The following is a 14,551-nucleotide window of genomic DNA, read 5'->3' as shown; positions in this document are numbered from 1 at the left end:
CCTGCATTCTCAATAACAAGTATATAGGAGCATTCGGTTGTTGCCTGAGACTGCAGCCTAACATGCCTGAGGCCTAGTATGAACAAAGAAACAGTCCCGATCCTTCCCTCCATACTTCTTGGGTCTCAACCTCACTCATCAAGTTTTCACTCAAACAATCAAAACCCCATTACCTAGTCGAACCTACTTACGAAGCAAGACTACACAGTTTTCCAACACCCTCCAACCAGCCCACAATGACCCCCCCATGACCCCCATAACCCCCGTACCAATCAACGAAACCACCCTCCCCGAACAACTCTTCCTCGACTTCAGCATCCACAAAATCCTCCACAACGACACCAACGGCTTCCCAATCACCGGACCCTGGAGCACCGAATACGTCGCCTCAATCCGCACCCACCGCTACGGCGACGCCGTCTGGGCGCGGTACCACATCGCCGGAGACGTGGATAGCAGTACCGGTCTCATCGAGGGGACGAATCAGACCGTGCTCGAGATGATCGAGGAAGATGCGCTGGGGTATAGGGCAGGCGATCCGGATCTGTACGCCGAGGCGCTGGAGTCTGTGTATGGCGGACGAGTGAGTTGGATGGGCATTAGGAGGTGGTGGAGCTGTTGTTGTGGATTGGAAGGTTGGATGGTGGGGAGGTGTGGGAGAGGATGAGGGAGGAGTATCCGGAGGTGGAGTCTGGGTGTTGGTGTTGATTCTCCTGGATTTGTCCGAGACTTGGCTTTTGTTTATAGATGATGGTTGTGAGTTGGATTTGTTTGTTCCTGGCGATATGGGAGTTGGGGTACCGATTCCGCCGCTTGTATATCCTGCGCAGTTATGATTAAAGGCGGATTGAAGTAAGCCCTTATGGAGTTTTATAAAGCAGACCTTGAATAGGAAATCTACGTTGTAGAAAAAAGGTATATATAGGTGCATGCACAGCAAGGAGAAGCAGGCGACCAAGACAGAAAAGCAATACAAACTCATGTATATATACTCGCAATTATCGTCACAGCATATGGAAAAGAAGACAGCCAGAAAGCCATAGATGAGCTAAATAGACTGCTAGATAGATAGAGGTAGGTATGATAAGCTAGAGACAAGAGCTGGACTAAGCTATCAACGAACCAACTGTCTGAAAATCCACCGTCTATTCCTCGCCCCAGGTATCATCCACCTCGGCCACATCGTAATCAACGTCGGGGTTCCCGTCTCTCTGCTTCCCCGATTGATCGGGCGGCGGGAGCGAACTCGTCATGTCCATGGCGGTGTCTTCGTCGGAAGCCGTTTTGGCATCGGATTCCAGACCCGAGGACGCGGCGGGAAGGGAGATAGGGGGGTTGGGCACCCAGGCGAGCTGGACCTCGCCAACGGAGGGAATTGTCCAGGGTCCGCGCATGAATTTCTCGGCGATGTAGCGCTCTTTGAAGGCGACGATGAGAGAGTTGGGTTCTTCGGAGTGAGGCTCGATGGATTCGTATTCGCCGACGCCCTGGGAGATTGTTAATAAATAGGGTCGGGGTAATGCAGAAGGTAAGACCTACGATCAGGAACTGCCTCAACGCCTCGTCCTTCTCGGTATCAAAGTCAACGCCGGAGATGGCAATCCTCTTCGGTCGGTTGTCCAGACGAAGTACACCACCGCGCCCACGCGCCATGCCGCCTCGTCCGCGGAAGCCTCCACGGTATGAAGGATCGTATCCACCCCGGCCTCGCGGAGCAAAACCTCCTCGTCCGAATCCTCGGCCCCGACCACGGTAGCCAAACGAGGGACCTTCCGAGCCGTTGGGATCAATGCCGAGCGTCTTCGCTTCGGCTTCCAGAGCGGCCAATTGCGCCCGCAGCTGCTTGGTCTGGTCACTCGAGTTTTCTTGGGACGGGGATCGAGACTCCCCATTTCCAGAATCAGCTCCATTGCTGACCCCGTTACCGCCCAGCCGCCGCAAAAGCCGCTCCTTCTCTTCCTCTTGTTTCTTCAAGAGCTCCTCGCGCTGCTTCTCTAGAGCTTGCCGAGCGTCTTCGGTCTCCTTGCGCCTCTTCATCTTCTCTTCATGAGACTTTTGTGCCTCTTCCTGTTGCTTCTCGAACTCCTCGGGATCGAACGATGGGGCATCCTCCATGGCATCGCCTGGGGCTGGTCGCTGCTCATTATGGCGTTCGTTCTTCGGCTTGTGCCAATACACCTTGACGAATCGGTTATCGAAGATCACCTTGGGACTAGACCACGCCCGCTTAGCAGCTGCATGGCTATCATACGTGATCAAAGCAAGACGCCGATGTGCCTGTATCGTGACCTCGACGATTTCACCGTACTGAGAAAAGAACTCGCGTATCGTTGCCTCGTCAAGTTTGTCGTCGGGAATTTGCTCGACAACAATTGTGGTAATCGAAGTATCGTCATTGGGACCGGCCGACGAGAACTCCGTCCGACGTCCTCGGCCTCCAAACCCGCCTCTGTCTCCCCGGCCGCGGCCGCGACCTCGGTCACTTGCACGGAATGGAGAGCCTGCATTCGCTCTCTGGAGGTCCGGCAGGATAGTGGATGCTTTAGGATCATATTCTATGCACAACAAGATTAGCCAACAGAAAGTATGTGCGATGAGCGCGAATAAAGCATACCGTCTTCTTTGGAGGCGCCCGGGATAGCGTCATGCTGATACGGGCAAGCTGCCCCGAGGTAACAGATGCCCTGGGTCTCGTAAAAGGGACAACGTTCGGAGGTCTTCGGCATTTGATCAGGCTGTCCAGGTCCACCGGTGGGGGGCATGGGCATGGGAGGCATCCCAGGCATCTGTGGGAAGCCCATGCCTTGCATCGCCATCATAGCGGCCATGGGGTCGTTTTGATCAAAGGGAGGGAATGCGGGAGGCATGACAGGGAATCCACCCGGTCCAGGAGGAGGGAATTGCCCCGGTACACCAGGAGGACCACGCCCATCGCGACCCATCCAATCTCCGCGGCCCCCGCCACGACCCCGACGCGGAGTCTTAAAAGTCCGGTGCTGAGGAACATCCTCCCGATCTTGGTCGGTCTGAAAGCCTTCGTGGAAACTGCGCTTGCGGTTGAAGCCGGGGGCGTCGGTTTGCGACTGAGGGAACTGGCCCATTGGAGACCCATAAGCGCCCTTCGAAGGGCCCGAGGGTGGATTAAACGGAGCTGATTGCGGATTGAACGGCGCCGACTGCGGGTTAAACTGACTCGACTGCTGAGGAGCCGTTTCGATGCTGGGGATCTCAGCAGGCTGGGCCTGGGGTTGTGACGGAGGTTGTTGTTTGGGCGCGAACGTAGCAAATAGCTCATTCACAAACTGAGCAGTATCTAAACACCGGCCATAACTGGTTAGTGCGATGCTCGATCAGATCAATTGGTACGGGTAATGTGTGGCGAACGGACGTTCTCTCAAAAAATCCTCCAAATTCTCCTCGGACGCCTTTCTAATCTCCTCATCCGGAGCATCAGTCCGAATGAGGGCCAATACGTAATCAGCTAGGACATCGGCGTCGGCATCGGATCTGCGAAAATCCACAATCATTGATCAGCAGGAAGTCCTTTTGGAAACGACACAATCCCAGGCCATAGCGTCAAGGAGCCATACATGTCTTCCAGCTTTCTCACCACCCAGTTCTTCACCTCCTCCGCTTGCGCTTCTGTGAGCTGCATTGTCGCACTAACGAGACAGGGAGCTGGTCCTGCGCAGAGAAGATAGAATTCGAAGTTTGAGGACAGGGACGTTGCAATGGTCGAGGTCAGGTGCAGCTTTCAATCGTTTTTGCGACCACTCGATTGCAGCCCGGGGATCTGAAGGATCGGAGAGATATGAAAAGGATGGAGAGGGAGATGACGACAATTCAAAACATGCTGATCAAGCCATCATGGGGTGGGGAGGACGAGGGAAGGGAAGGTAATCCAAGGGAAAAAAGTTGCATCGCAGATCGCCGAAGCTGGGGAAACGCGAGCGAACGCGGATGACGGGTCACGTGGGCGGTGCAGAATCGAACCGCCAAGCAAACATCGTCAGTCGGGATTCTTACGGGTGAAGTGGGACTAATTATGCCATGACCGAATATTTCTAGACTACACGACTGCCGAACGTATACAACTACATGTGCACCATTGAACTTGTGAACTACCTTCTCATATTTTTCCTCTCTTGTCCAAAAGAGAAAAACAAACTTAAAAATAGAAAAAGTCCTCACAGTCGTTAACATAACATTGAAAGAAAAGCCATAGCAAATGCTCTTGCACTCCTGGATTCTACTACTTCTAGGTATCGAAAGTTCCACATACGACATTAAGCTGCGGTGTCTGATTTTTGGTTGTGTTGGTTGGTGGGTATGACCCCTAACATAGACATTGTATTGCGTTCGTCGATCTCATAAATGTAGGAAGCCAGCCGCTATCGAGCTGACGCCTAAAAAGTTTGTAAAGAACGTTTTTACAGCTTGTCGTAGTACTGGAAGAGAGAATTAGCAACTGCTGGAATGGTGAAGAGGGAAAGATGAAACTTACGTTCTCGTATCCGGGAACGTTCTCCTTGAGACCCTTGCGCTTACGCATCTCAACGACGACCTGACCGGGCTTGGTGGAGGTGTCAAGAGGAGATCCACCGGGGAGGATAGCCCAGTGATCGAAGACGGACTGAGGGAAGGCCTGACCACCGGTGGCCTGGCGGAGATCTCCGGGGAAACCGAAGGACTCGTTGACGGGCAGGTAGGCCTTGACGTTGAACAGAGGAGTACCGGGGCGCTGCTCCTCAGTGTAGACGTGACCACGACGGCGGGTAAGGACACCGTAGATACCACCCATGGCCTGCTCGGGAACCTGGATCTCGACGTTGAAGATGGGCTCGAGGAGACCGGGGTCGGCAAGGAGGGTAGCGGCGTACAGAGCACGACGGGCAGTGGGGATGATCTGACCACCACCACGGTGGATGGCATCAGCGTGCAGGGTCACATCAAGGATGTTGAAGCGGATAGCACGCATAGGCTCCTCGGCAACGGGACCCTCGCGGGTGGCCCACTGGAAACCAGAGACGACAGAGTCCTTGATTTCGTTGAGGTACTGGACGGCCTTGGTCTGGTCAATGAGCAGGTTGGCACCGTTGGTGTCGGGACCGAAACACCAGATCTTACGGGCGTCGGTGACATCCCAGCCGTACTCGTCAGCCATGAGACGGGCACGAGCCTTAAAATCGTCACGGGGGCTGATCTTGCCGGACTCGATGGCGAGGGCGACCTCCTCATCGATGGGCTCGGCAGTGAGGTACAGACGGTTGTGCTTGTTGGGCGACTTGGAGAGAGCGGTCATGCTGGACTGAGCAGTGACGGTCTCACGGTAGGGCACAACGGGGTCGGAGATACGGAGAGGAATACCGGCGTGGTCCTCCTCGAGATCCTTCAAGCAGATCTCCAGGTGAAGCTCACCAGCACCAGCAACAACGTGCTGACCAGACTCGGAGATGAAGGTCAGGACACAGGGGTCGGACTTGGACAGACGCTTAAGACCCTCGACCAGCTTGGGCAGATCCTGGGCGTTCTTGACCTCAACGGAGCGCTGCACGACGGGGGAGACGGAGAATCTCATGACCTTTAGGTTGTGGGCAGTCTCGGAGGTGGTGAGGGTACCAGACTTGAGCAGGAACTGGTCGACACCAACCAGACCGACGATGTTACCGGCGGGAACATCCTCAATGGGCTCGACGAAACGACCCATCATCAGGATGGTACGCTGGATGGCCTTGACGAAGAGGTCCTCCTTCTTACCAGGGGTGTAGTTGGGACCCTGGATACGGACCTTCAGACCGGACTTGACGGTACCGGAGTAGACACGACCGAAAGCGTAGAAACGACCCTTATCGGAGGTGGGCACCATCTTGGAGACGTAAAGCATGAGAGGAGCCTTGGCGTCACAGTCACGGATACCGAGGGCGCACTCGTCGTCCTGGGGACCCTCGTACAGAGTCTCGGCACGGTACTTCTGGGCGGTGACGGGCGAGGGCAGGTGGATACAGATCATCTCCAGCATGGCATCAGCGGCGGGCAAGAACTTGCGCATGACAGTCTTGAGCAGCTGCTTGCCAACGAGGTCCTTCTCGTCGGAGGCCAGCTTGATCTCGAGCTTCTCGAGAAGGGTGGGGATCTCCTCCTTCTTGTCGTTGTTGATGGCGTTGAAGATCTTGAAGATGGGGTCCAAGATGAACTGGTTGAAGGCACGCTCAAGGGGCTTGCCGTCAGCCTCGGGCTTGTTGGTCCACTTCTTGGTCTTGGGGTTGAAGTAGTTGTCACCCTGTTTGCAACGTTAGTCACCCGTTCGTCCCATGGATTTTGTGAGCAGCAGAATAACTTACCCACAGACGCTCAAGCATCTTCTTGCGGTCAACACCGAACTTCTTGGCGTACTTGACGGCGAACTGGCGGACGGTGAAAGCCCAGCCGTGGAGACCGGAACCGAAGGCAACGGTACCGCGGTCGGGGTAGACCTGGACATCACCGAGAGCCTTGTCGAGGTAGGTGGCGATGATGACGTTGACGGACTCGATGGTACGAGAGAAGGACTGGTACAGATCCTCCTTGGAGACCTGCAGCTCGAGCAGAGCACGGTCGACCTTGTTGATGATAAGGACGGGCTTGATACGCTCGGTCAGGGCCTGACGCAGGACAGTCTCGGTCTGGACACAGACACCGGAGACACAGTCGACGACGACCAGGGCACCATCGGTGACACGGAGAGCGGCAGTAACCTCGGACGAGAAATCAACGTGACCGGGGGAATCGATCAAGTTGATCAAGAACTCGTGACCGTCGACGGCCTGAGGGATTTCCTTCAGATCCTCAGGGTCGGGGAACTTGGCGTACAGCGAGATGGCGGTGGACTTGATGGTAATGCAACGGTCCTGCTCATCGGGACGGGTGTCCATGAAACGGGTCTCACCAGCCTTGGCGGCGGAGATAATACCGGCACGCTGGACCATGGAGTCACTGAGAGTGGACTTTCCGTGATCGACTATGGTGTGCGTTAGTATATAGAAAAATTGGCGGGGGACGAAGTCTTAGTTCGACATACCGTGAGCAATGACCGACATGTTACGGATGTTGGCCTTGCGGTCCATGAGGGACCGGATCTACTTCATAGTTAGTGATGGCGTTCTTTTTTCTTTGTCTTCTTTTCCTCCGAAAAATCTTCAGGTGATGCTCATATCGAGCCAAATCTGGAGTCTTTGCACATGCGCGGGGTATGGATACGGACCTCCTCGATAGTGAAGCTGTGAAGAACATCGTTAGCATTGTAATTCCAAGCTTTCCATCGATATCCGACGGTCAATGAGATGGACAAGGCATGTGGTGAACGTACTTAACCATCTTGACGGTGTTTTCTTGTCAAGAGCCTTAGAGGCGGGGTTATGTGATAAGAAAAAAAAGAAAAAAAGAGAAACGACACACAAGGATCCTGATCGAGGACTAACTCGACCTTAAGATCAATAGGACAAAAGGACCTATGTGCGCTACTCCAAAAGAAAGGGAGAATGAGGGCTTCACGGCGGAAGGTGAAGAGGGAAGGGAAAGAGGACGAGGTGGTGGCCGGAGGAAGAGGGGAAGAAGAGAAAAGCGAGAGTGGGGACGCCTGGGAGGATTTTTTCCGATTTCAAATCCGGGATGTGCGTTTTTTTGATTTTTCGCCCAGTTCCCGCTTATGCCCCTCGTTATCTTACCGTTTTGTCTTTGCCCGGCACCACCGCCGCGCGCTGCTGGCCTCCCCTGTGGCCGGCGCCCATGGGTTCAGAGGAATTAATTTCTCACGACGTCTTCATGAGCATGTCTGCTTCGGTTGCTGCGCATCTGATTCGTCCGAACGGTTCAATGCAGGCATCTTCCGGGCATATCGTGTCCCCTCAGTCACTGTCCGTTGCCCGCGACATGTATTGTTGACTCGATTTGCCCCCTCAACCATGGTTAATTCACCAGCATGGCTCATCCTGTGAGTCACAGAAGATAGAAATGTCACCTGCGATGTATAACAGGCAAATCCGATGCCATCTCGATGAACACGAACCTATTCAGAGGCATTGATTCGAGTAGTGATGGCACCCGGCCCTCGTCATACGGCGTAATTACCAATACCAGCTTCCCAGATTGATCCCGTCGTGCAGCAACTCGCCACCGGTTTTTTTATTTTATTTTTTTTTCTTTTGCCCTCTCTCTTCCCTTTCATGACCCTACTTGAAACTGCCTAGCAGATAAGCCCATGGTGCTAGTCAAAGTTGAACAGAAATTACTCTCGGGTTCTCCGTCCGATTACCAAGCGATTTTTGCCTCCGTGGCATGATCTCGCAACGCCTCTCCCTCCGTAGCTCATCTGGTGAGCTGTAGAGGTAGAATGGAAGCTCCCCCATGAGAGCTCAAAGTACATGATGTAAGATCCGTACGACGAGAACCGGTGGATGGCATGACTGCCGTACGGAGTAAAGTGCATACATGCATTACATACCTTACATTGCAGGGCCGGATTATTCAGCGCAACCCCTCCCCCAAAGGCGTTAACTCCTAACTCCGTTGGGCAGGCATGGCGGGGCCTGCAGCCTCGCATTGGCTCTGACTGGCCCGCTTGCTTTTTTCTTTTGTTTCTTTTCTTCGTTCCGCACAGTACGGAGGACAGCCTGCTGTACGGCGTATCCTGTCAGGACTGGGAAGACACACAACTGCCCTGGTCTGACATCGAATTAGCGTCATCTCAGTCGTGAAAAAATTGGAAAAATCTTCTCACCAGTGCAGAGTTAAACTGCTCCCTGGATGACTAAGACCCAGCGCATGTGCGTTCAACCGTTCATGCCTTTGGCTGCATTTTAGGCTTTGGGGTTCTCGATTTTGGGCGGTATCTTTACACCGTACATGGCATTTATTTTTCGATAAGAGAAACATCTGTGGCAGACGAGCAGTTTGAAGCTGGTGACTGGGTAGAGAAGAGACCGAATACTACTTGTATAAGCAGCTCTGGAAGCAGCTCTGGCGGAGTGCAGACTGAATCAACACGATCCCATCGAGAACAGTAATTACTAGACAAAGGCTAAAAAGCCCCAGGAAACATGCGGGGAAGTATAGGCAGGTAAGCTTCCTCTCCCGCAGTACATTCGACTGGTCAATGATCTGCTGTGCCTGCAGTATCGGCCGTGGAAATTTCTCGCTTCCAAGCTAGAATGCCTAGACTTCCTTCCCTGCATCAGAAATGATAGATCTCAGCTGTGTGACTCCGCTGGATCCGCTTGAATGTGTTTTCTGGTTAATACCACTCCAATCACAAGCTGGAGATTTATAGAACCGCCCTCCCGCCCATCGAAATATTAGCCACCCAGGTCGCCGGACCTCTAGCTAAATATCATCACCAAGCAATTGATAAGGATTAGCCTTGTTCTGAAACACGAAATTGTCATCCGTGGGGTCGGCAATGACTTCTCCTAGTGGTTTACGAGTGTCGTCATTATTGTCTTCAGCATCCTCAGTCCCCTTACCTTAGTCTTGGTTAGTAAGTGACCTCCTCCGAGTCGAGGGATTCCAGCGACAAGCAAGGGACATTGTCTCATCGATATTAGGAGGCGGGGAGGCTGGCCGAGGGAATTCATTCTGGAATTCCTGCTGATTGTTCTATTGTTCGAAAGCGTGGCGGTGCGTTCTTGGCTACGGGACTAGATGGCCAAGTCAAACGTCGATTTGGGTGCGACAATCTAGAATGAAGACTGAGGATATTTTGAGTCATTTCATTTCTCTTAAAAAAAGAATACACAATGGAGGGGGCCTAGCTCACTGTCAAACAGATATCGCAGTCATATCTGTTGCTAGAAGTATAGTATCTCTGAATTGGCCCTGTACTTCACTAACACGCATGGCCTCTGAAAGTCTTTCCATATTGGCAACAAGAACGTGCCTAGATTGACTCAGTAGTTCATGGCTCCCTCGCACTTGCACAGTACAGATCTCTCATCATTGGCCGAGAAAAGGGGCTCTGCATGGCCTATCATACGTGTGCCCAGGGGGCTAATGGTCCGTTGGGTTGAAACAGAAATTCCTCGAGTCCCTTGAGTACCGTGAGGCTTTGGATAAATGGTACGGGAAAGATTACTTTGCATAATAGATAAGACCTCGACTATCTAGCACCACTGGTAGGGTGATTTGCTCCTGGAAGGACCCGACTTTCTCTTAATACTCACCGTGAATCCCGAAGAGCCGCTTCTGAATCGCGGGGAATGTCAAATATTGATACAAGAACGAGCAAATAGCCTCAGGTGGCGTCACTTGAATCTCAGTCCATATATAGCCCCCCTCGCATTGGAAACCACTAGAGATGTCGTGACGGAATCTAACTTGATTACGAGTTCATTTAAGTAGTCCATTCAGTCAAGTCTGGTACCAGGAGACTGATCACGGCAGATCGGTGCTGGATGAAGAGTATTTGTCCGATGTGGCATACCTTCGGGGACAAGACATCCAAGTTGACAGAGGCCACCGGGTTGCAGAAAGTGAGAGTGCTGGACCAATTGGCAAAAGATCTTTGTCATGGCATTTCACTTGGCAAAGAACAGCAGTGATCTTGAACTAGAGGGATTCATTTTTTTCCCTCAAAAGAAACGACAAGCGGTAGATACAAAAACATTGGGTTTTTGTTCACATGATCTTATATTTATACCATTATTTAGATAGAGAATTCGTTTGAAAGTGAATGCCCTAGGTGAATAGATAAAGACGATCAGGATCAGATAAGATTAGCTTGCCTGTTCGGGTATGGTGCCGTAGCATCCATGGATACCCAGCTACCGCAGTGCCGTTGAGAACCAGTTCAACTTCTTTCTCGCTTCACTGGTTGCAAAGGTATGATAGAGAACTAAAAATTGCCGCGCGTATCATTAAATCTTTGTAGCTTTCGAAGTAATTGGAAAGCACGCTTCATGTTCCATAAAGACCGCCTTATCGCTGTTTTCCTCGTCATATGCTAGTTCCGGTCAGATTGGCTGTCGAGGCGAGCATTCTAGAAGTCTCACCAGCCAACTGGAGCTCACATGAGTTGGGGAAACTCGGGGGGGGGTTCAGGGTTCAGTTGAATACAACAATTTAATTCAGTTAGTGGAAGGTATTCAATCGTCTTGATACTAGTGCGTTCTAGAACCCGTTTGTGTATAGTATTGAGGGGCCTTACACCGATAAGTTAATCCTAATTGCCAAATCACTTTGGCTCTTCCCACCGTTGAAGGATTACTACCCCTCTGATCTGATATTACCATAAACCAAACACCCTCCAATATTCAACCATTTTCCTATTTCTTCTGATTGATAATGATTGATAATGGATCTGCTGCTTGGCAAATGTCTTGGCGGGCCACTGCCCAGCGTCTAGTGCCTCAACCTGCGAGGCTGTGCCTCCCGTGCCCAAGACTCCAAGCAGAGAATTCTCTCTTCCTCCCATCTCAGCAGCGAATTGTGTGGTATTTATCCATCTGATAACTCTGCTGGACGTTAAGCTCTCTTGTCGTGGTCTTGGTATTCCCCGGCGTCCTCGAACCTACTACTACTCGATATCTCCCAGATTGGCCACCAGCTCGGAGCCAGGGACTAGCAGGCGAAAATGACACCGACACTAACAGACCCGTTCGATCTCCTACAATACAAAACGTCGGTGGCCCAGCAGCGACGATGGGTTCCCTTTTCGAAATCGGACGACAACGAGAAGAACGACTTCTACCGCCAGCAGAATGAGATGATCGACGGGTTCCTGGGAAGTGCCGACGAGGAGCGCCTCAAGGCCGAAGATACCGCCGAGAACGGGGGCAAGGTGAAGCTGGCGGTGCGCGCCAGCTTCGTGGTCAATTTCTGCCTCTTCGTGATCCAGCTCTACGCGGCTATCTCGACGGGCTCGCTCTCCCTGTTCGCTACCGCTGCCGATGCCTTCATGGATCTCGTCTCGTCCATCGTCATGCTGATCACGTCGCGCATGTCCTCGCGTCCCAAGCCATACCAGTACCCCGTGGGACGAAGACGTATCGAGACGATGGGGGTTATCATGTTCTGTGCCCTGATGACCACTGTGGCTGTGGAGCTGATCATCGAGTCGGCCAAGTCGCTGGCCGCGGGAGAGTCGGACTCCGATGACCTCGCCACGGTGCCGATTATCTGCGTTGGCGTGGCCATTTTCTCCAAGTTGATGCTGTGCATATACTGCTATGGCCTGCGTCGCTACCCGGCAGCTCACGTCTTCTTCATCGATCATCGCAACGACCTCGCTGTCAATGGTTTCGGTCTGATCATGTCCGTTGTGGGTGACCGATTCGTGTGGTATCTTGATCCTATCGGAGCATGCTGCATTGCCCTTTTGATTCTGTTCTCGTGGGCGTCGACTGCGTTCGAGAACATGTGGCTGTTGGTCGGGAAGTCTGCCACCCGCGAGTTCCTGAACAAGGTTGTCTACGTGACTCTGACTCATGATTCGAGGATCGAGAAGGTTGATACCGTAAGTGCTGTCTTATCCGTATCATGCTCGCGATAATTGACACATCTAGTGCCGCGCATATCATGCCGGGCAGCAACTCTATGTCGAGGTAGACATCGTCATGGACCCGGAGACCAAGCTGCGTGAATCCCACGACGTCAGCCAAGCGCTACAGCGCAAGTTGGAGGGACTTGCCGATGTTGAGCGGGCATTTGTGCATGTGGACTATGATTATGCTCATGACATCCACGAGGAGCACAGGCCTTTGTATGATCCAGTCGGGTCCGATTCTTCTATCAGGGGCTTGGTGAAGCGGTTCTTGTTCAAGGATGATCAGAAGGTTGATCAAAATGGGTCAGCCGTTTAGAGGTGGGATGCTCTCTGATATCATTCACGACAAAAGCGATGCTAGCATTATATACGTACCTTTTTTAAATACGGGCTAATTATCTGAGCGTCAAAATAGCCCTACCTAATGATACCAACAAGCTCCACCATACTTTTTGTTCCCAGTTCATCATGTGGCATGTTGGTTCTACTGGTCGATAATGGCCTACTCTGGCCCTTCGTCGAGGTCGTCATCGACAACTTCGAAAGGATGAACATCAACACTAAAAAATGTGTCAAACGCAGTGTGCTGTGATGTGCAGGCAACTGCTACGTCATTAATATAGTACTAAGTCAATTAGAGTTGGGTTGATGATATCTAGAAACACGTAGTAATTGCGTCGTGTATTCGATGCATACCGTCACAACTACGGAATGAAATTTTCAAAGATGAAGACACCTCCAGGTTTCACTCACCTCCATGTATTAGACCACCTTTTGAAACCCTGCCATAAATCATCACCCACGCTAAAAATGACCTGTAAGCGTGATTCTTAACTCTCTCGCATGGCATCACATACTAATAGAAATCTTAGACAAATCCAGTGAGAAGAGCTTCAACCCTCAGGGCTCTGGAGAGTCCTCCAAAGGGTCCAAATCGCTATCCTCCATCCTTGAACAACTCCAAAGTCTTGAACTGGGGGACCCAAAACCCTCGTCAAAATTCATCGACACAACGGAAAGTCTAGCCGAGCTCCTAGACAGCCTACACGATCTCCCAACGAGTCCACAGCCCTCAATATACGTCGATATGGAAGGCGGGAGCCTGTCTCGCAATGGCACCATATCTATTCTGCAGATGTACATCTCACCACGGGATGAAGCTGCCCTAATTGACGTCCACAACCTCCAGAATAAGGCTTTCTCCCACGCATCTTCCAAAGGCTGGACTCTGCGAAAAGTCCTCGAGGACCCATCAATCATGAAAGTATCCTTTGACGTGCGAAACGACTCCGACGCACTGTATAGACGCTTCAACGTGCGTCTGGCCGGGGTTCACGATCTTCAGCTCATGGAGCTGGCAAGACGCTCCAGCAGCAAGCGATACTTGTCTGGTCTGGCAAAACACATTGAGAGTCATGCTCGCCTGAACGGGTTCGAGTTGGAGAAGTGGAAAGACGCAAAGTTTGATGGGAGAAAGTTGTTTGAGCCCCAGTTGGGAGGGTCCTATGAGGTATTCAACGTTCGGCCGCTGCCTGATGAGGTCAGAGAATATTGCGTGTTGGGTGTACGGTCTCTGCCGAAGCTATGGAGACTGTATTATTTGGGGTTAACTGGATCTTGGTACCAACGAGCTCTGGAAGAAGCTGAGAACTATATTAGAGAGACCCAGGCTCCCGAATACGTGTCTAATGGGAGGTCCAAGGTGTTAGGGCCTGTGGGATGGTGATGGCATGGATTCGGTTGGACACCAAAATCGCCGAGTTTGCAGGAGATTGAGAGCCTCTACTTTGTACTACTACTGATGTTTTTGATTGCCTCGCTTCCGATGGTTTGCTTGTTGCTGTCAATCTTCAATCCAAATTTATGTATTAGATAAGAGATAAAAATGGGGGCAGATTAGGAGCTGTCTACTTCTGACCGAGCTTTCAGGCGTCTGCTCAATTATTTCCGCAGCTTTTGGTAGCTAATATCTCAGTATGACGGATAGGCCAGAAAGTAAATCCAATTAGATCTACTCAACAGCGTCGACAGAAATGA

At 51.9% G+C, this 14,551-nt stretch overlaps 5 protein-coding genes across 5 annotated transcripts; 3 read left to right on the top strand and 2 right to left on the bottom strand.

Annotated features, from left to right (window-relative positions):
- Nucleotides 1–139: 139 nt before the first annotated feature.
- Nucleotides 140–894, top strand: P170DRAFT_433293 (uncharacterized protein). The gene has a single exon (XM_024848451.1). The coding sequence runs from the start codon at nucleotides 248–250 to the stop codon at nucleotides 665–667; it is 420 nt and encodes a 139-aa protein (XP_024711115.1). The 5' UTR covers nucleotides 140–247; the 3' UTR covers nucleotides 668–894.
- Nucleotides 895–977: 83 nt separating this feature from the next.
- Nucleotides 978–3,886, bottom strand: P170DRAFT_506326 (CCCH zinc finger and RRM domain protein). Its single transcript, XM_024854382.1, has 5 exons — nucleotides 3,591–3,886; nucleotides 3,389–3,507; nucleotides 2,615–3,313; nucleotides 1,540–2,555; nucleotides 978–1,487 (listed from the first exon to the last, which is right to left on the bottom strand). The coding sequence occupies exons 1-5, from the start codon at nucleotides 3,653–3,655 to the stop codon at nucleotides 1,146–1,148; spliced, it is 2,241 nt and encodes a 746-aa protein (XP_024711114.1). The 5' UTR covers nucleotides 3,656–3,886; the 3' UTR covers nucleotides 978–1,145.
- Nucleotides 3,887–4,430: 544 nt separating this feature from the next.
- Nucleotides 4,431–7,103, bottom strand: P170DRAFT_443539 (elongation factor 2; the record flags this gene model as incomplete). Its single annotated transcript, XM_024850558.1, has 4 exons — nucleotides 4,431–4,448; nucleotides 4,505–6,280; nucleotides 6,342–6,997; nucleotides 7,058–7,103. 4 exons carry the CDS (start codon nucleotides 7,101–7,103, stop codon nucleotides 4,431–4,433), a joined length of 2,496 nt encoding a protein of 831 aa, XP_024711113.1.
- Nucleotides 7,104–11,602: 4,499 nt separating this feature from the next.
- Nucleotides 11,603–12,830, top strand: P170DRAFT_345850 (cation diffusion facilitator family transporter; the record flags this gene model as incomplete). Its single annotated transcript, XM_024843531.1, has 2 exons — nucleotides 11,603–12,484; nucleotides 12,534–12,830. 2 exons carry the CDS (start codon nucleotides 11,603–11,605, stop codon nucleotides 12,828–12,830), a joined length of 1,179 nt encoding a protein of 392 aa, XP_024711112.1.
- A 43-nt stretch (nucleotides 12,831–12,873) lies between these two features.
- P170DRAFT_484946 (uncharacterized protein) lies at nucleotides 12,874–14,300 on the top strand. The gene is made up of 2 exons (XM_024853919.1): nucleotides 12,874–13,331; nucleotides 13,387–14,300. Exons 1-2 carry the CDS (start codon nucleotides 13,226–13,228, stop codon nucleotides 14,238–14,240), a joined length of 960 nt encoding a protein of 319 aa, XP_024711111.1. The 5' UTR covers nucleotides 12,874–13,225; the 3' UTR covers nucleotides 14,241–14,300.
- Nucleotides 14,301–14,551: the final 251 nt, after the last annotated feature.

This window comes from Aspergillus steynii (genome assembly GCF_002849105.1).
Source record: "Aspergillus steynii IBT 23096 chromosome Unknown P170scaffold_1, whole genome shotgun sequence".
NCBI classification, from domain to species: Eukaryota; Fungi; Ascomycota; class Eurotiomycetes; order Eurotiales; family Aspergillaceae; genus Aspergillus; species Aspergillus steynii.
The sequence above is the reverse complement of the archived record's forward strand: the minus strand, read 5'-3'. Positions and strand labels throughout refer to the sequence as shown.